General features: G+C 43.7%; 1 protein-coding gene across 1 annotated transcript in view; it reads left to right on the plus strand.

The window, feature by feature from the left end:
• Nucleotides 1-21321, plus strand: part of LOC136873667 (hexamerin) — a 55362-nt gene that overhangs the window by 29076 nt on the left and 4965 nt on the right. The window contains exons 2-6 of the mRNA XM_067146766.2: nucleotides 11538-12301; nucleotides 16197-16355; nucleotides 16438-16611; nucleotides 19376-19504; nucleotides 20533-20848. Coding sequence (XP_067002867.1) covers nucleotides 11555-12301; nucleotides 16197-16355; nucleotides 16438-16611; nucleotides 19376-19504; nucleotides 20533-20848 — 1525 coding nt within the window. The 5' untranslated portion in view covers nucleotides 11538-11554. The remainder of the gene's footprint in view (nucleotides 1-11537; nucleotides 12302-16196; nucleotides 16356-16437; nucleotides 16612-19375; nucleotides 19505-20532; nucleotides 20849-21321) is intronic.

Here is a 21321-nt window from a genome sequence, read left to right on the forward strand (position 1 = left end):
ACAGACGTTGTTTCCAATGAAAGTGTGATTTGCGGAATTGCGATGATAACGGCAAGTCCACTTGTTTACTGCAATTCACAACGAAGAAAGTAACTTTCGTTTAACGGCAGACCCCATTGCCTAATGCGCGGCCAAAATCGATTTGGGGAGGTTTCATTACAATGGCAGACCCCAATTCATACTTTCAGATAGATTACAGTTGAGGAACTTTTATTTTATTTGCAACGACCTTCCTTACTGCCAGTCAAAAGTGAGTTGCGTTCTTATCTTTATAATGGCAGACGCATTTTCTAATGCCAGTCAGCTTCCTGCCAGTCACACCGAGTGGGTGAGATTGCATTATAATTAGCAGGCCACTATGCCTATCGTCAGTCACATTTTAGACGGGTCAATTTATTTAAAATGGAAGACACGCTACCTAGAGTTCTGCTAGTCGAATCGAGAAGGGATTTATGCATTAAAATAGTGCACAAGAGATGGAGAACGACCCCATTCTTATTGCCTGTCAAAGTCGATGTGGGGAGGACTGAAAACAATAGCAGAGAGTCACTATCGATCTGCAATGTATTTAATACCAATGGCAGACAAACCCTTTCTCGATTGCTACAAATCGACGTCAATGAAAGAATATAGTCGTCATACGGAAGTATAAGGATGTTAACCATCATTTACAGAATAACTGCTGCTAAATGGTACATCAAATCGAAAAACAGATTGTACGATAAGACGAACTTTCTGGCCATATCTTGGGGTCATCAGCTTACCCGTACCAAGTTTCACATTTCCGAGATTTCTGGAAGTGCCTCATTAATTCACGTCTTTTTTCATTTTTAAATATTTATATATACATCGCTCCAGCCCGACTTGCTTTTATATATATAGATGACGAATAAGCATGAGCACGTTGTAAAGTGCAGACTTCCACTTCGAGATTCATATCTCCTAAACGGTTTATGATATTAAGAAACGGTTTGCGCCATCAGACGCCTCATTTATCGCTCTAAATGTTTGTTTCTAAACCATATCCTCGTATCTCCCATATTAAGGGGGTAAATTGAGTTCAAATGTTGAATAGGGTGAAATTTGGGTGCATTTTTAACATTTTACATTAAATTTTGCCTACTTATGTATAAGCTAGAATCATGAAATTTGGTACACATATGTCCCTTAATCGTGACAATGTGCACACCTAACGCGATCATCCTATCATTCTTATAAGTGTGTCAAACATTGAAATTTACTTGTAAAAATCACCAAATTTACGAACAATCAAGAAATACGGCCAAATTTAACGTATAAGGGAGAGAGATACGACAAAATGTCACAGGACCAAAGTTGTAGATCACTCCGAATTGAAGGGACATTGTGCCATCCGTTTTGTGATACGACTTACCGTTTAGCCAAAAAATAGCTCAAAAGGAATGTCTGCACAGTCATTAAAATTGCCTCCATATTTCGATATCTTTGGGGGTAAAAAGTGAAAAATTTGAACATCTTGGAATTTTCCCGTCCGTTAGGGACCAAAAGCTATAATTTCACCAAATTTCAATTGTCTACCTCGTCTGGCAGGTTGTGCCGCCATCTTGATTTGGGGGGATAGGGGATAAAAATGAGGAAATTCCCGAAAATTTTTAAGCCCACGAAACCTATAGGTTATCGTTTTGGATATACTATACGACTGTGTTCTTATGCTGAGCCCAAAATTTGAGCCCCCCCAGCGTGCCCCCTTCAGGGAATTTTGAGAATTTCCGATTTTTCTAGGGATCCTGGGGTCATCAGTTTCCCTCGTACCAAGTTTCAAATTTCTGAGATTTCTGGAAGTGCCTCATTAATTCACGTCTTTTTTCATTTTTAAATATTTATATATACATCGCTCCAGCCCGACTTGCTTTTATATATATAGATTGTAGCATGTTCAACGAATGCTGGCCGAAGTCGTTGATAGCTCGCAGTCTTCTCGGTCGCTCTGAAGCTGGTCATTTACATTCCCATATTTCGGAATGGAGATTGCGCGGAAAAATGAAAACGACCTTATCTCCGGAAGTATAGACCAAAATAAAATTTGGTAAATTATATTTTCTTATACATTAGTTACTTGAGGGGAATGCATTTATTTTGATAAGGTAATTTATTTAAAATGCTTTTCTTTCCTGCAAACTGCCTGGCCGAGGCGGTAAAGGCGTACTCGGTTCGCCCGGAAGGATGTGGGTTCGAATCCCCGTCAGGAAGTCGTAAAAATTAAGAAATGAGATTTCCACTTCCGGAGGTGCATATGGCCCTGAGGTTCACTCAGCCTACAACAAAAATGAGTACCAGGTTAATTCCTGGGGGCAAAGGCGGCCGGGCGTAGAGCTAACCACTCTACCCCATCACGTGCCGAGGTTAACAATGGTGGAAGCCTTTACCTTCCACCACTCCCAGGGCCTTCATGGCCTGTACGGAGATGACTTTGACTTCTTTCCTGCAAAGTGTAGCATAAAGCAGTTATGTATTGAAGATAGATATGTGCTGTCGAGGACATTTTAATATTGAAAACATTAATTCTACGAAAAACGTAAAATTAAGCGATTTCCTTAATTATGCCGAAGGTTGAAGGGATAAAGGGCCTGAAAAGCTTTCAAAATGTGAGTCTTGGATAGCTCTATCAAACTAAAACAATATTCGAAAACGATTTCCGGCCTACATGCAATTCCAGAAAAAACAGCCTAAAATCGCTTGTTTCCTTTTTCTTTTTTTATTCAGATCCTGGACAAATTAACTTATTTACATAATTCTTTCTGTAATGTATTCCTTGGTTCAATATCTTCAGGAATTTTTTGATTTTTTGAAAAATGTTCAAATGGAATGTAGTTATAAGGGCTTAAGTGAATCTCTGCATTGACCCTCATTAACGCTCTTCGTGGTAGAAAAAGGCAAACTGCTAATCTAATCGACCGGATAACGATGATTAAGAAAAGGATTGTAATTCTTCTTCTTCTTAATCTATTTACCTTCCAGGGTTGTCCTTTCCCTCGGACTAAGCGAGGGATCCCACCTCTACCGCCTCAAGGGCAGTGTACTGGAACGTGAGCCATGGGGTTGGGGGATGAAACTGGGGAGAATGACCAGTACCTCGACCAGGCGGCCTCGCCTGCTATGCTGAACAGGGGCCTTGTAGGGGGATGGGAAGATCGGAAGGGGTAGACAAGGAAGAGGGAAGGAAGCGGCCGTGGCCTTAAGTTAGGTACCATCCCGGCATTTGCCTGGAGGATATGTGGGAAACCAGGGAAAACCACTTCCAGGATGGCTGAGGTGGGAATCGAACCCACCTCTACTCATTTGAGCTCCCGAGGCTGAGTGGACCCCTTTCCAGCCCTCGTACCACTTTTCAAATTTCGTGGCAGAGCCGGGAATCGAACCCGGACCTCCGGGGATGGCAGCTAATCACACTAACCACAACACCACAGATGCGGACAAAGTATTGTAATTTTTAGGATTAAATATAGAATATATTCTCATATACACTGACTGACAGAGCAAATGCAACACCAAGAAGGAGTGGTCAGAACTTTATGCCAATTGCAGGGTAGACTGACGTCACTGAGGTATGCTCATGATGTGAAATGCGCCGCTGTTCTGCGCACGTAGCGAACGATAAATGGGACACGGCGTTGGCGAATGGCCCACTTCGTACCGTGATTTCTCAGCCGACAGTCATTGTAGAACGTGTTGTCGTGTGCCACAGGACACGTGTGTAGCTAAGAATGCCAGGCCGCCGTCAACGGAGGCATTTCCAGCAGACAGACGACTTTACGAGAGGTATGGTGATCGGGCTGAGAAGGGCAGGTTGGTCGCTTCGTCAAATCGCAGCCGATACCCATAGGGATGTGTCCACGGTGCAGCGCCTGTGGCGAAGATGGTTGGCGCAGGGACATGTGGCACGTGCGAGGGGTCCAGGCGCAGCCCGAGTGACGTCAGCACGCGAGGATCGGCGCATCCGCCGCCAAGCGGTGGCAGCCCCGCACGCCACGTCAACCGCCATTCTTCAGCATGTGCAAGACACCCTGGCTGTTCCAATATCGACCAGAACAATTTCCCGTCGATTGGTTGAAGGAGGCCTGCACTCCCAGCGTCCGCTCAGAAGACTACCATTGACTCCACAGCATAGACGTGCACGCCTGGCATGGTGCCGGGCTAGAGCGACTTGGATGAGGGAATGGCGGAACGTCGTGTTCTCCGATGAGTCACGCTTCTGTTCTGTCAGTGATAGTCACCGCAGACGAGTGTGGCGTCGGCGTGGAGAAAGGTCAAATCCGGCAGTAACTGTGGAGCGCCCTACCGCTAGACAACGCGGCATCATGGTTTGGGGCGCTATTGCGTATGATTCCACGTCACCTCTAGTGCGTATTCAAGGCACGTTAAATGCCCACCGCTACGTGCAGCATGTGCTGCGGCCGGTGGCACTCCCGTACCTTCAGGGGCTGCCCAATGCTCTGTTTCAGCAGGACAATGCCCGCCCACACACTGCTCGCATCTCCCAACAGGTTCTACGAGGTGTACAGATGCTTCCGTGGCCAGCGTACTCTCCGGATCTCTCACCAATCGAACACGTGTGGGATCTCATTGGACGCCGTTTGCAAACTCTGCCCCAGCCTCGTACGGACGACCAACTGTGGCAAATGGTTGACAGAGAATGGAGAACCATCCCTCAGGACACCATCCGCACTCTTATTGACTCTGTACCTCGACGTGTTTCTGCGTGCATCACCGCTCGCGGTGGTCTTACATCCTACTGAGTCGATGCCGTGCGCATTGTGTAACCTGCATATCAGTTTGAAATAAACATCAATTATTCGTCCGTGCCGTCTCTGTTTTGTCCCCAACTTTCATCCCTTTCGAACCACTCGTTCTTGGTGTTGCATTTGCTCTGTCAGTCAGTGTATTTTATTTACTAAAATTCGTAGTTCTTATCCCTAGGATGCTTTCAACATTGAGTTTCTTGCCCGAAGGGCTAGAACTGTGGATTCTTGTAGAACTTTTTATACTAAGCAATTATTACTCTCACAGTACCGGGCGAGTTGGTCGTGCGGTTTGGGGCGCGGGGCTGTGAGCTTGCATCCGGGAGATAGTGGATTCGAATCCCACTGTTGGCAGCCCTGAAGATGGTTTTCCGTGGTTTCCCATGTTTTGCTAGTGCCTTTACGTCGCATCGATACAGATATTTCTTATGGCGACGATGGGATATGAAAGGGCTAGGAGTTGGAAGGAAGCGGCCGCGTCTACCTGTCACCCGGCGGCCCCGGGTTCGATTCCCGGCCGGGTCAGGGGTTTTTAATTGTAAATGATTAATATCCCTGGCCTGGGGACTGGGTGTTTGTGTAGTCCTAACGTTCCTGTCCTCACATTCAACACTTCCGCAATTTCCAAATACACGATGGTTCATAACATATGGTGCAAGTAGGGCAAAAGGTCTTTCTAGATCGACGCCCCGAATAAATAGCATTTAAAAAATGCACGTATCTTTTAACGCTGTAGCCAGGTTAAGGTAATAAGCGCATGAACGGCCATTTTTTCTACTTGTTTCACTATACCAGATGTATGCATACGTTTTTGCCGGTTTTGTGGTAAAGAAAACACGGTATTTTCAAGAGGAATTTAGTTTTTGTTTATTCAAAATATTGGCCTTCGGCTTCTACACACTTCGCCCATTTTTCAGGTAAGTTATGAATACCATGCCAGAAAAACTGCTTGTCTTTTGCGGCAAACAATTCGTCGAGCCATTTTCCAACTTCCTCGAAATTGTTGAAGTGCTGCTCTGCGAGCGCGCTCCCGATTGATGCGAAGAGGTGATAGTCAGATGGCGCCAGGTCGGGGCAGTACGGCGGGTGCGGAAGGATGTCCCATCCAAGCGATTTCAAGGTGTCTTCCACTGGTGTGTGAGACGGCGCATTGTCGTGTAGCAAAATTACTTTGTCATGTCTCCTGGCCCATTCCGGTCGTCTTTTGATCAATGCGTGATTTAAATTAATCAATTATTGGCGATAGTGTTGTGCATTAACGGTTTCGCTGGGCTTCAAGAGTTCAGAATACACAATACCGCTCTGGTCCCACCAAACACAAAGCATGGTTTCCTTGCCGAAGCGATTTGGCCTTGGTGTTGAAGGACCGGCTTCGCCAGGTGACAGCCATGATCTTTTCCGCTTCGGGTTTTGAAAATAAATCCATTTTTCGTCTCCCATCACAATTCGGTACAAAAATGATTTTCTTTCGTGGCGTTGAAGCAGCATTTCACAAGAGACTTTGCGATTTTCCATTTGCTGTTCATTCAAATCGTGTGGGACCCATTTACCGAGTTTATTGATCTTCCTCATTGCCCGTAAACGACTGCTGATTGTTTCTTGTGACACTTTTAATGCTTGTGGCAATTGCTGTTGCGTTTGAGTTGGGTCATCATCCAGTCCTTCACATTTAAATCACCACGTTTAAAAAGTCGAAACCATGTCTCACATGTTCTAAGCGACGGAGCGTGTTTACCACATGTTTCTACCAGCAAACGATGACTTTCCACAGTCTTTTCCTTTTGATTAAATAAGAAAAGCAATGCGTGCCGCAAAATGTTCGTTTTCAGGCACAAACGTCGACTGATCACTGAACGATACAGCACAGACGCTAGCGTTTGGCGGATTTAACTTGTGTGTGTTAGTAGGTTAATGTCAGGCGAAGAAACTGACGTATGTTTCAAATTCATACGCTGCGTACTGTTCGCTGGCGCCATCTCTTAGTGAAACCGGAAAGGACTTATGCATAAATCTGGTAATCGTTACTGTTCGGCTTCCTTTGGTCATAGATAAATTATTTATTTCGTTCGTTAAGGTCATCAATGAACCACATTTACACAGTTCACCACACTTCTATCTCTCAAACGTATTCCCTTTTCTTGGCACTCCTTCCAGATTTCTTAAGTCTTTTACTTCTCCTTTGTCGCTCTTTAACCGAGATGTTGCGTGACTTGGCGAGTTTCTCTAGTGAATCCCTCATTCCCGCAATTTTCTTCCTAAAGATTGTTCTTTCTTGTATATCTCCCTCCTGGATTCCCACTTCTTCCAAGTCCTTGTGAACCTCCAAGCCATAAAGGTTGTGTCTTCCACTTTTCTTTTAATCTAAGTATCCTGTGTGCCTGTCTCTTGGGATTCATCCTCTCAATGTGCCCATAAAACGATAGTCTTACTTTCCTCATAGTAGTTGTTATCTTTTCAAATTTTTCATTAAGTTCTCGATTCGGTCTCAATCGGAACATGGGTTGTGAATCTGGTGACTTCTTTTGACCTAATATTTTCCTAAGGAATCTCCTTTTTTTTTTTCATTGACTGAGTCCGTTACCCTCGTCATGGTTTTCGCCGCATATAGACACTGTGCTCTGGCCACTGTACGATAATGTTTTAATTGTGCTTGGATGGATGATTCTATATAAAAACTTTTCTCGAGAAATGCTTAATAGAATGGTGAAAATCGCATCAACATCCATCCATCCATCCATCCATCCATCCATCCATCCATCCATCCATCCATCCATCCATCCATCCATCCATCCATCCATCCATCCATCCATCCATCCATCCATCCATCCATCCATCCATCCATCCATCCATCCATCCATCCATCCATCCATCCATCCATCCATCCATCCATCCATCCATCCATCCATCCATCCATCCATCCATCCATCCATCCATCCATCCATCCATCCATCCATCCATCCATCCATCCATCCATCCATCCATCCATCCATCCATCCATCCATCCATCCATCCATCCATCCATCCATCCATCCATCCATCCATCCATCCATCCATCCATCCATCCATCCATCCATCCATCCATCCATCCATCCATCCATCCATCCATCCATCCATCCATCCATCCATCCATCCATCCATCCATCCATCCATCCATCCATCCATCCATCCATCCATCCATCCATCCATCCATCCATCCATCCATCCATCCATCCATCCATCCATCCATCCATCCATCCATCCATCCATCCATCCATCCATCCATCCATCCATCCATCCATCCATCCATCCATCCATCCATCCATCCATCCATCCATCCATCCATCCATCCATCCATCCATCCATCCATCCATCCATCCATCCATCCATCCATCCATCCATCCATCCATCCATCCATCCATCCATCCATCCATCCATCCATCCATCCATCCATCCATCCATCCATCCATCCATCCATCCATCCATCCATCCATCCATCCATCCATCCATCCATCCATCCATCCATCCATCCATCCATCCATCCATCCATCCATCCATCCATCCATCCATCCATCCATCCATCCATCCATCCATCCATCCATCCATCCATCCATCCATCCATCCATCCATCCATCCATCCATCCATCCATCCATCCATCCATCCATCCATCCATCCATCCATCCATCCATCCATCCATCCATCCATCCATCCATCCATCCATCCATCCATCCATCCATCCATCCATCCATCCATCCATCCATCCATCCATCCATCCATCCATCCATCCATCCATCCATCCATCCATCCATCCATCCATCCATCCATCCATCCATCCATCCATCCATCCATCCATCCATCCATCCATCCATCCATCCATCCATCCATCCATCCATCCATCCATCCATCCATCCATCCATCCATCCATCCATCCATCCATCCATCCATCCATCCATCCATCCATCCATCCATCCATCCATCCATCCATCCATCCATCCATCCATCCATCCATCCATCCATCCATCCATCCATCCATCCATCCATCCATCCATCCATCCATCCATCCATCCATCCATCCATCCATCCATCCATCCATCCATCCATCCATCCATCCATCCATCCATCCATCCATCCATCCATCCATCCATCCATCCATCCATCCATCCATCCATCCATCCATCCATCCATCCATCCATCCATCCATCCATCCATCCATCCGTCCATCCATCCATCCGTCCGTCCGTCCGTCCGTCCGTCCGTCCGTCCGTCCGTCCGTCCGTCCGTCCGTCCATCCATCCAGTGGTTCTTGAGATTGGCCGTCACAGACGGATAGGCAGATATAGAGACAGAATCGAAGACTTGATTTTATACTTAACAGAGATTGGTGAATAGAAGAAACCCAAACACCCACCAAGAGAGATGAATTGACCATGTGCAGTTAAAATCTTCGGCCTGGTCTGGAATCGAACGTGGGGTTCTCTGAACCGAAGACCAGTACGGTGACCATTCTGCCAAAGAAGCGGACGCTATAATAACATGTTAATAATTATTAAAACGGTCCGCCTCTGTGGTGTAGTGGTCAGTGTGATTAGCTGCCAACCCCAGAGGCTCGAGTTCGATTCCCGACCCTGCCTCGAAATTTTAAAAGTGGCACGGGGACTGGGACGGGGCCAACTCAGCCTCGGGAGGTCAATTGAGTAGAGGCGGGTTGGATTCCCACTTCAGCCATCCTTGATGTTGTTTTCCGTGGTTTCCCCCTTCTCATCCAGGCAAATGTCGGGATGGCATCTAACTTAAGGCCATAGCCGCTTCCTTCCCTCTTCTTTGTCTCTCCTTTCCATACTTCCCATCCCGACATAAAGCTCCTGTTGAGCATAGCATTGAGGCCACCTGTGCGAGGTATTGGTCCTCATGTCCAGTTGTATCCCCCGACCCAAAGTCTCAGGCTCCAGAACACAGCCCTTGAGGTGGTCGAGGTGGGATCCTTCTTTGAGTTTGAAGGAAAAACTAACCCTGGAGGGTAAAGAGATTAAGAAAGAAAAAAGAAAGAAAGAAAGAAAGAAAGCATTATTAAAACGAGTGAGATTTTAGAATAGCCTTTTTTTTTACAGTCGTGCTTTAAGTCGCACCGACACAGATAGGCTTATAGCGACGATGAGGTAGGAAAGGGCTACGAGTGGGAAGGAAGCCCAAGTATTTGCCTGATGTGAAAGTTGGAAACCACGGAAAACCATTTTCAGAGCTGCCGACAGTGGGTTTCGAGCCCATTATCTCCCCGATGCAAGCTCACAGCTGCGCGCCCCTAACCGTACGGCCATCTCGCTCGGTTTTAGAATTGTCAAGGAAACTGTTCTAATCCACTGAAATGAAAATGTTTCATGGAAATTTCAGCCAACCTTCACACGACGTATAAGGCAGACGACTTCCAGGGCTTCCTTTCTGAACGTAGCTGCAATCTAAGTCTTAAATGAATGATGGTACGAATATCTGGGTAACGAACCATGGTCGCACTTTTCCAGAAAGTGCCAACAATTCAAACTCTTGGCGGAACTTTGCGGAATTAAAATGATAATAGACTGGACAGAACATAAGACGAGAACATCCATCTCAATCAATGTAGTCTCCGCAGCAGCGAATGACCACACTAGACAACTAGCAGTTGTCGAAATAACGAGAGCAATGAACACTCAAAAGCACACCTCAGTCACCTTCCATTGTGTCAAAAGACACACTGAGATACAAGGAAATGAAAGGGCTGCTTATCTAGCCAAAACAGTTGCAAGCTATAGAAACACTGTTGATTACAACGAAATTTCAGTGAGCGCGGGAAAGTAGCTACTGAAGAATTACTATACAACAATCTGGAATTCAATGTGTATTAACTCTGGAGTTGCAGACGACACAAAATTATTCATATCCACTTTTTCCACAGACTCTCCCTAAAACTATGGCGAAACAATGTAGTTACTCCATTTTTAACAAATCATGGTAGTTTCCAATTCTGCCTACGTGGAATAAACAAGACTTCCTCATCAAATTCTGATTGTCCTGAACAAGCAGTACAAAAGGCACATCATCTCATGACGGAATGCACACTATTTTCTAGAGAAAGACCAGCAGATTTTTAGAAATTTCCCATTACATCAGGTGCTGAAATATCACATTAACACAGCCAAATTTACCAGCTTCCTGAAATCCATGGAATTGATTCAGGGCATGTCGTACAGACCGTCTATCTTGAAGATCTGATATTCCTAGTTCTTCAATGTCTTTCTCAGTTTCTATCAGGCAAGTGGTACTGATCTTCTTGTTCTGGCAGAAGATGAATAGGTGTTTGGTCAGTCTTTTGGGAGGTAGTCGTACTACATGGCCATAGAAAACTACTCACCTTTTTCTAGCAAAGAGCTTCTCTATATGCTCGTAAAGGTCGGAATTGTGTCGTCTGCGGAATTCCTCATCTTCCTTTACTGGACCTAATATCTTTCTGAGAATCCTCCTCTCCCTAACTTCCAGTTTCTCCATCAGACCTATTCGGTTCAATGAAAGACTTTCCATGGCACACAGAGCTTCTGGTCGTATGACTGACGTGTAGTACTTTGCGTGAAAGGCATTTGTTTTTATTTCTTTGTCAGTCGATAGGCCAGTGCCAACTTGTTGACTCTTATGGATAATGATGCCCTTTGTGATAAGTTTGGTTCAATCCATTCGCGGAGATTCTTAAATTCCTCAGTACTATTGATTTGAATAGTTTGTTATTGTACATTTGAGTGCTTTCTGGTTCACAGCTGACAAAGAATTTCTGATGAGGCAGAAGAATGTCATCCAGCTCCTCATCCGGCCACATCAGATGAACATGTTCGAGGAGCAGGCTGAAATTGGAAACTCGTACGAATTGGAAGCTAATCTCAAACACTACCGCAACCCTCAAGAGGTGAAGCGTTTCTTATCCCTTTACAAGCACGGACACATGCTGCCCCGAGGGGAGGTGTTTTCTGTTTTGTATAAGGAGCATGTGTACCAACTGGAGCGTGTCTTTGACTTGCTGTTTCTGGCAAAGGACTACGACACTTTCTTCAAGACAGCCTGCTGGGCTCGTGATCGTATCAATCACGGTATGTTCGTGCTCGCCTTCTCTGTAGCCGTGATCCAGCGTGATGACACTCGTGATATCATCCTCCCACCCCCCTATGAGGTGTACCCTGAGTTGTTCGTGGACACCACTGTCATCCAGCAGGCGTATGAAGCTCGTATGAGGAACCAGAAAGGCCCTGTCATAATCTATCACAATTTCACGAGCAACATCAACAACTACCACGACCTCCTCAACTACTTCACCGAGGATGTAGGACTGAGTACATACAACACCTACCTCAACTATGAGTACCCCATCTGGATGGACCTCCACAAGTACGGCATGACTGTACAGCGCCGTGGAGAGATCTTCTACTACACTCGTCAACAACTCCTGGCGCGGTACCAGATGGAGCGTCTGTCAAATGGACTGCCTGGTGTTGAGACCTTCCACGTTAACATACATAAACCAGTCATGGTAAGTTAAAGGATCACATATTATTCAATTTAAATTAAAGTTAGTAACGACATTGTAATGGAAGTAACAGGAATCATTTTCTATTACACATTTCAATTCCGGCTCAGCTCTATGGTGTTTGAAAGTGCTCAAATACGTCAACTTTGCGTCGGTAGATTTATCGGTACGTAAAATAAGTCCTCCGAGACAAAATTTTGGCACCTTGCCGTCTTCACAAACTGCAAAAGTAGTTAGTGAAAATAATCACATTTACTACTATAATACACATGTTCGGCGAGTGAAACGGGATAAAGCTGTAGAAATCTTGACGCGGAGCTCTTTCCAAGATATTTCGGAGGTAAAAGCTTGCTTGTTTGCTTAATCCATTTACCCTCCAGTGTTGGTTTCTCCGTCGGTCTCAGGGAGGTATCCCACCTCTACCGCCTCAAGGGCAATGTCATAGAGCGTGAGACCTTTGGTCGGGGATAAAACTTCTAAGAAGGACCAATATATCGTCCTGGTGGTCTCACCTGTTATGCTGAACATGGGCTTTGTGGGGGACAGGAAGATTGGAATGGATAGGCAATTAAGAGGGAAGGAATCGGCCGTGGGCATAAGTTAGGTACCACCCCGCATTTGCCTGGAGAGTAATAGGGAAACCACGGAAAACCACTTGGATGATGGCTGAGCTGGAATATACTCGGTTGACTTCACGAGGCTAAGTGGACCCCGTTCCAGTCCTGTACCACTTTTCAAATTTCGTGGCAGAGCAGGAATTTGAACCCGACCCTCCGGGAGTCGCAGCTAAACACGCTAACAACGCACAGGCGGCCGGAGATAAAAGCATGAATAAAATTCTATCAACATTTCTGGTCCAGATTTGAGCCATAAATTCATGAGATACGTGACTTTCAATTTCAGCACTTTGAACTTGGAATCTAATTGGTAATTACTGTCCAGAAGCTATGCAGTAACGAGTCTTTGCTTGGCGTGATGTCTCGTAGAGTTCTCTTTGGTAGCTGATAACTGTAATAGAATTATAATTATAATTCCATTTCACAGTCTCTTCAAAAAGAAGAATCATAAGATAGCTTCAGTTACCAAGTAGCAGACTTTCTGAAGTGGTGTCATCCACGCAGCCTGCCTACCAATTTCGACATTCCAATTGTGCTGCTATTTTATTTTCGACCGAGCTCGATAGCTGCAGTCACTTATTTGCGGCCAGTACCCAATATTCAGGAGACAGTGTGTTCGAACTCCGCTGTCGGCAGCCCTGAAGATGGTTTTCCATTTTCACACCAGGCAAATGCTGGGACTGTACCTTAATTAAGGGAACGGATGCTTCCTACCCATTCTTAGCCTTTCCTAACCCATCATCACCGTAACACCTATCTGTGTAGGTGCGACGTAAATCAACTTGTAATTAAATAAATAAATAAATAAATAAATAAATAAATAAATAAATAAATAAATAAAATAAATAAAATAAATTAAATAAATATTCTTTTCGAAAGGTTCTATTTTATCTACTAACACTGTGTATGCTACCGGATATGTCAACAATGACATGGAAAACCAACATTTATGACCCACTCCAAGACATCAAGTACCTCAGGCGGGATCGAATCCACGAACTTGGGATCATGAATCGGACAGTCCACTACTGATTCACCGAGGCAGCTATTTATGCAGAATTAGGTTAGAATGCAAAACCTATCGACCGAGTAGCAAGTATGGTCTAACCTACGTAGTGGTTCTGTAATGAAAGTCACATAAACGTTAGGGTACAGCCTTTGAGTTGCCTCCAGATACGATGTGTTAGTTTTTTATTTAGGGTTTTTGTAGGGGAAGTCCGTGTAATATGGACCGATAATATTTTTCGTATTTGCAAGTTTGGTCACCTCCTGTCTGAGACAAGGTCAGTAAGACAGCCGAGGTTAGCTTTCTTCCTGGAACTTGTGTTTCTAGTCCGCCTCTGTGGTGTAGTGGTTAGTGTAATTAGCTGCCACCCTCGGTGGCCCGAGTTCGATTCCCGGCTCTGCCACGAAATTTGAAAAATGGTACGAGGGCTGGAATGGGCTCCACTCAGTCTCGGGACGTCAACTAAGTAGAGAGGGGTTCGATTCCCTCCTCAACCATCTTCGAAGTGATTTTCCGTTGTTTCCCACTTCTCCTCCAGGCAAATGCCGGGATGGTACGGCCACTTCATTCCATCTTCCTTGCCTGTCCCTTCCAATCTTCCCATCCTCCGACAAGGCCCCTGTTCAGCATAGGAGGCGAGGCCACCTGGGCGAGGTACTGGTCATCCTCCAGAGTTGTATCCCTCGACCCAAAGTTTCACGCTCCAGGACACTGCCCTTGAGGTGGTAGAGGTGGGGAAAAAACCAACCCTGGAGGGTAAACAGATTAAAAAATAAATAAAGAAAGAAAGAAAGAAAGAAAGAAAGATAGAAATAAATAAATAAATAAAATAAGTTGTTTTTCTAATGGACTTAAGATTGAATGCTCACATTCCTTGTAAGCCTATACGGTGACAAGTATGTGTACTGTGAAGTAGTTATTTGAGCCAAGAGGGTGTTTAGCTTTTACAAGTACTGATGAAATATCTAAGTAAGTTTTAACATAGTTTCATTCATAAATTTTAAATACTTGATATATTATTCAGCTTTTTATTAAATCTTTGCATGTCGTGTAATTTGGACCGTCGAAACAATTGTATTAATTACGTTTTTTAGTACTTTTATTGGTGATTCTAGAAAAACTTTTTTATAACTTGAGGCTGGCCGCATGGTGTAGGTGTAGCTTGACTTCCTCTTAACAGAAGGCCCCGGTTTCGATTCCCGACCAGGTCAGGGATTTTTACCTGGATCTGAGGGCTGGTTCGCGGTCCACTCCGCCTACGTGATTACAATATTTTTTTTTGATAGTTGCTTTACGTCGCACCGACACAGACAGGTCTTATGGCGATGACGGGACAGGAAAGATCTAGGAATGGGAAGGAAGCGGCCGTGCCTTAATTAAGGTGCAGCCCCGGTATTTGCCTGGTGTTAAAATGGGAAACCACGGAAAACCATTTTCAGGGCTACCGGCAGTGGGGTTCGAACCCACTATCTCCAGGATGCGAGCTCACAGCTGTGCGCTCCTAACCGCACTGCCAACTCGCCCGGTTAGTGATTACAGTTGAGGAGCAATCTGACGGCATTGTATGTGACAAGTATTATGATGACTATTGGATTAACTGCAATGGTTACAAAACGTGGGCTTAAGGAAACTGCGCCAAAATTCAGGATGAATTATTTTATCATTGTCCTTCATGCCAAAAGTGATGACCACAATTCATAGTATCGTATTTTATTGCTTAGTATTTCATAATTAATTATTTAAATAACTATCTTTTTATATTTACCATTCCATATTATACGATCACCTGGTCCAAGTTACAGGATAATAAACTTTAGAATAAATATTACCTTTAACCAAATCCTACAGGTAATATTAACCTTTATTTTCTCCAAATAATTTGATACATTATACTAGTTATAGTGCATAACATTTGAGAAATTTTCATCAAGGTCAATAGAGTTATTGACGTTTAACGTTAAATGGTCCAAATTACATCGACTCCCCCAACATTTGATTGCTTGTTTGATCGTATGGCATCCGATGTTTGAGCAGTCGTTCAGAATTAGTATGATTTGAAACAATTTTCCACATAGATTGTTCTTGTAAAGTTTGATGTAGTCACGCTGTCCCTACTTCTGTCGAGGCGTACTATTCAGAGTGTCAAACAACGGATGCATTACGTTAACAGCTTATATAATATTCAGTTTAGTTTATGTAGTGAAGGATAGAATCTATAGCATTAAGTGATCATAACTGTTATTTGGTATTGTGTAGAATGTATTTGCTTTCCTAGGCTGGTCTGAATCCTCACCTACGATACAGAAATGGGCAGGAGGTTCCAATTCGTCCCGAAGGAATGTCTGTTCGAGACAATGACATTGCAGCGATCGAAGAAGTGAAGAACATAGAAAGGAGGATACAGGATGCCATCGACAGTGGAACTTTTCTCCAGGTGTGTTACTTGATCGTCTTGACTAGTTACAACGTGTAAGTACCACCATGAGAAAGTTCTTCATATATATATATATTTACAGCAAACCGCCGAAGGACCTAAGAGAGTGTTCTTGAAGGATCTCGATGTGATGGACGTTCTTGGGAACATAATTCAAGGCAACAAGTGCTCACTGAACAGGAAGTATTTCAAGTCGATCTATGCTATGGTGCTCTCTCTGTATGGGCACATGGTTGACCCTAAACACACCTATGGAGTAAGTAGCTCTTTATGGTATAAATATTGAAAGACTAGCTTTGCCCACATTTATTAATTTAACCGCGTTAGATGTTTCTAAATAGTCTAATTAAATGCAAAAGAAAAACTATTAACATGCATCGTTTTCACTTTTAAATTTGTTCGTTTTCTATTATTTTAAAATTTCACCCCCTTTCCACTCCCACCCATAGGGGTGTCTTACTCTACAGTTTTCTTTCCCACACAGTAAGTCATATGAGTATCATGTTTGGTTGAGAGCTATGCTGGAACATGCACACGAACATGCATGATCGTGGTTATTTTGGACTTTCCTTTCATCCCTTCTAACCCCCATCCCGGTTGGGAATTAAATTTGGCTCAAACGACATCCAGAGTGTCACGGTTCATCTCAGCTACCCCAAAAGACTATGAACTCGCCACTAATATAGGTCATTTTTCGGATTTATACATTTCATCCCTTCCTTTAGGGGTGATAGGGGTTTCTTGCCCCGACAGTAATTTTTCCAGGTAGTAAGTTATATGTGTATCTAGTTTGGTTGAGAGCTATGCTGAAACATACACACACACATTCACCTGTAACCTCTGTCATTTCCGAAATTTTCTTTCTTCACTCCTCCTTACCCCCTATGCCTTGGGGACTGAACTTGGACTTTTCAATTTTATATTCCGTTTATAGAAGTAGAAAAAGAAGAAGAAGTTACGTTTTAAGAAACACATCATAATCTTTACCTACTGTTGGTTAGGCAACCCGCTAATGAGACTCGTCATGCGGTTTACTTACCTTCCTCTATTTTTTTTTTCCACCCTTCTCACTGCCTATGGCGAACTTCCTACCAGATTTCGTTGAAACCACTGCCTAAACCCTCCCAGGGGAAATAAGAACAAATTGTAAAATTTTCAGCGAAATCGGTCCAGTAGTTTTTAAGTTCATTCGAGACATACATACAAACGAATATTCATTTTTATGCATATAGATAGTATACAATGGGCGAGTATTTTGGTCTATTTACACATTTACGAATTCAAAATAGACTGTTTATGTAGTAGGTGTTGCACGCAGAAAGTTTCCTCTACTGAGCAACTTGGCTACGTGGTACGGGTCTTGTAGCCATAACATTGCATTCGGAAAATGATGGGTTCGAGCTCCATCGTCGGTGGACCTGAAGATGGTCTTCAACATTTTTCCACTTGAGTACTCTTCTTAAATTCAATTCTTGATCTTATTTCGTTTTGGATGACTGGACCACGTTAATTCGATTTAAGCTTCATCTGCTTTAGGGCTTTAATCCTCGTCCAGAACTAGTTCATCCTTTCATTCTGCAATCTCCTCCTTTCTACTGTCCACGGCACTAGGGTACGGGATCTAACTTTTCCTTGAAATCTCTTGGTGGCCTTGAACCTCGACTTGTAAGCATCCCTATTGCTGATTTCAGTTCCTTGTATTCCCATTTTGTCCAGGCCCTTCTTTACCTCCTGATATCAGCCAACCGTAGTTTTCCTGATCTCAAAAGTCATATTATCCGACTGGTCAATCTTCCCAGGTTCATTCTGTAGACCTGTCCGAAGAACATGGCTGTTTGAAATCGGACACCCTTCTTCAGTGCCTTTTTCCCTCTTATACGGCTTTTAGTACGCTTGTGGGGGCAAACTCTAGCGCACAAGTGGATTTGGCTCTGCTTTACGGCCGTATGTCCTTCCCGATGTCAACCCTATATGGAGGGATGTAATCATTATTGCGTGTTTCGGTGGTGCTTGGTAGAGCGGTGTATTGTCTGAATATGAAGAGGAGAATGTTGGAACAAACACAAACACCCACTTTCCAAGCCAGAAAAATTAATCGGACTCAATTAAAATCGCCGACCCTGCCGGGAATCGAAACTAGGGTCGTTATGTACCGAAGGCCTCAACGCTGAGAATTCATCCGAGGAATCAGGCAGAAAGAATTTTACTTTCTGTGATAAATATTAATAATGATGATCAACTATTCAAGAAACGTTTAATTGTAATAACGATATTTTGATAATTTGTATTTGTGTTATATCAAAAGCCACTCTCCGATTGAAACCTTGTTGAACTTGCTTTGATGCTTGTACTTTATTGAAGTTAGGCTCAAAAGGTGCAGTGACCAATGCTGACCTAAATCTGGACTTATATTAAGCTTTCTGAGGTATTTATAAATATAGGTCTAAGAAGGAAGTAAATACGCCATTCACATGTTCAATATTCGAAAATGAGGTATTTCAGTTTGTTCTAACACAGCACTTTGTATTCCTCACTCAAATCCACGCACAAAGTAACACAAAGTTAGTGATGATTCAAACTTAACATTTAGTGTCCCATTATAAACATTTCCATATATTTTTACTTTTCTTGTTTTACCGACATTACTAGTAATTTAGACGTATACCTGAACACAAACGACTTGTCACTTTAAGTAATGCTAATATTGTTATGTTTATATTTTATAAGTGTGTTGGCTATACCATAAGCTAAAAAAATTACTGGTGAATGGCCCAGCTCGTACCCTTGGGCATATCGCCGATTGCAAACGTATACTTCAGTACACCATGTAATACATAACTATTTAAGCACCTAAACACACGGAACTAATGGGCACATTATGTTTCTAGCTAGTAAATAAATTATCAATGATAATAGAAATATCCAGAGGAAACGACTGGAAGGAAATGAAAGGAACATTGGATTATATCAGCATTATTTTCTCGACTAGGACTTATCTGTAATATTTCGTTTTGTTTCAGGTTGCCCCTGGAGCTCTTGAGCACTTCGAGACAGCGATAAGAGACCCCGTCTACTTCGGCATCACAAAGCGTGTGGTTCAGTTCTTTGAGATGTACAAGAACCAGCTGAAGAGCTACACCCGTGATGAGGTGAGGTCATAAGCAAAGACTTAAAGACTCCCATAGTTTGGAATCTGAAGCGAACACTACCACGTCCCTCCTCTTACGAATTCTCGTTGTTGATAACTTTTTGAATATCCTCAGGTAAGCTAAGGGATGAGTTGATCCGGCACTGCAAGTAGTAATTCACTTCCCGAAGATTGGCCTCCTATCCACTCCTCGATCAACCAGCAGTATGCGGCCACATACTCATGTACTGCTTACGCTCTAATATTGATCAACTTTGGATTTTTCACATGGCTATACCACTGACCACTTATTCATATTCATGTTATTGTAGGGCATAATTTTTCAAGCTTTCGGTTGAAAGCCTAAATACTGCCAATTTTTGTTGATTTGTTAATCTCAATAGCAAAATTAAATGATGGCTCGTAATATGTTGATTTTTTGTCCGCCTCTGTGGTGTGGTGGTTAGCGTGATTAGTTGCCACCCCCGGAGGCCCGGGTTCGATTCCAGGCTCTGCCACGAAATTTGAAAAGTCCACTCAGCCTCGGGAGGTCAACTGAGTAGAGGTGGGTTCGATTCCCACTTCAGCCATCCTGGAAGTGGTTTTCCATGGTTTCCTACTTCTCCTACAGGCAAATGTCCGGAGTGTACCTAACTTAAGGCCACGGCCTCCTTCCCTCTTCCATCTCTATCCCTTCCACTATTCCCATCCCCCCCACAAGGCCCCTGTTCAGCACAGCAGGTGAGGCCGTCTGGGTAGGGGTACTGGTTATCCTTCCCAATTGTATCCCCTACCCGATGTCTGACACTCCAGAACACTGCCCTTGAGGCGGTAGAGGTGGGATCCCTCGCTGAGTCCGAGGGAAAAACCAACCCTGGAGGGTAAACAGATTAAGAAGGATAGGTTGATTTTTAATAATGAACTTTATTGATTCTTGAAAGGATCTCTTATTTGACATTCGTTTCGTAAAAAGTAGATACCCAGGTTAACCTCACTGAGCACTTCCTTGTGGGCTTCAATTCTAATGGTCGTCTTTCTGTACTCTCTTAGCTCGTCGTTCCTGGAGTGAAAATAGAGTCCGTGGACGTCGATAAGATTATCACTTACTTCGATGACTTTGAGTTCAACCTGAACAATGCCATGGATGTGAGCACCCTTGAGGAGGCCGAGCAGTTGGACATACGTGTTCGTCAGCAGCGCCTGAACCACAAGCCAATCAGCGCTCACATCACAGTAAACAGTGAGAAGAACATGAAGGTACTGGTGCGTGCCTATGTGGCTCCAAAGTTCGATTATCTGGGTCGTGAGTTGACCTTGGACGAGAAGAGACATTATATGGTAGAACTGGACCGCTTCCCCTACGAAGGTGAGTTTCGCAGATTTCTCTTTTTTAATATCATTTTGGTATGATCTTACAAAGGAGCAGCTTGGGTTAGAACAAAGCAATTGCAGTCAAACTTGCTACGATGATTAATTAACCCTTTATACAGGATGAAGCTGAACTCCACCGACAAACGTTTTGAGGCTGTTCGGGGATACCTTCTGAGTATGTTGGTATACGGGACCCGTAATGCTTTTCCGTAATGTAGAGAGAGGGGGATTTAATTAACCGGGCCACTGATGTTTATGCACATCTCATAGCAGAACTGTTGGCCGGTTAGAGTGTACTTGACACTTGCTTCAGCATTCTACACTGCAAATGCGTAAACATCTGGACTCTATAAATATATTAATTGGTCATTCACCAAATTTCATTGGAATCTGGTCCAATCCAAACAGTTTGCTTGTAAGTGGAGTTCAGAAAGTGTGATAGATGAATGACATCGTCTCTGGTTACAA

Source organism: Anabrus simplex, chromosome 1 (genome assembly GCF_040414725.1).
Source record: "Anabrus simplex isolate iqAnaSimp1 chromosome 1, ASM4041472v1, whole genome shotgun sequence".
Lineage (NCBI taxonomy): Eukaryota > Metazoa > Arthropoda > Insecta > Orthoptera > Tettigoniidae > Anabrus > Anabrus simplex.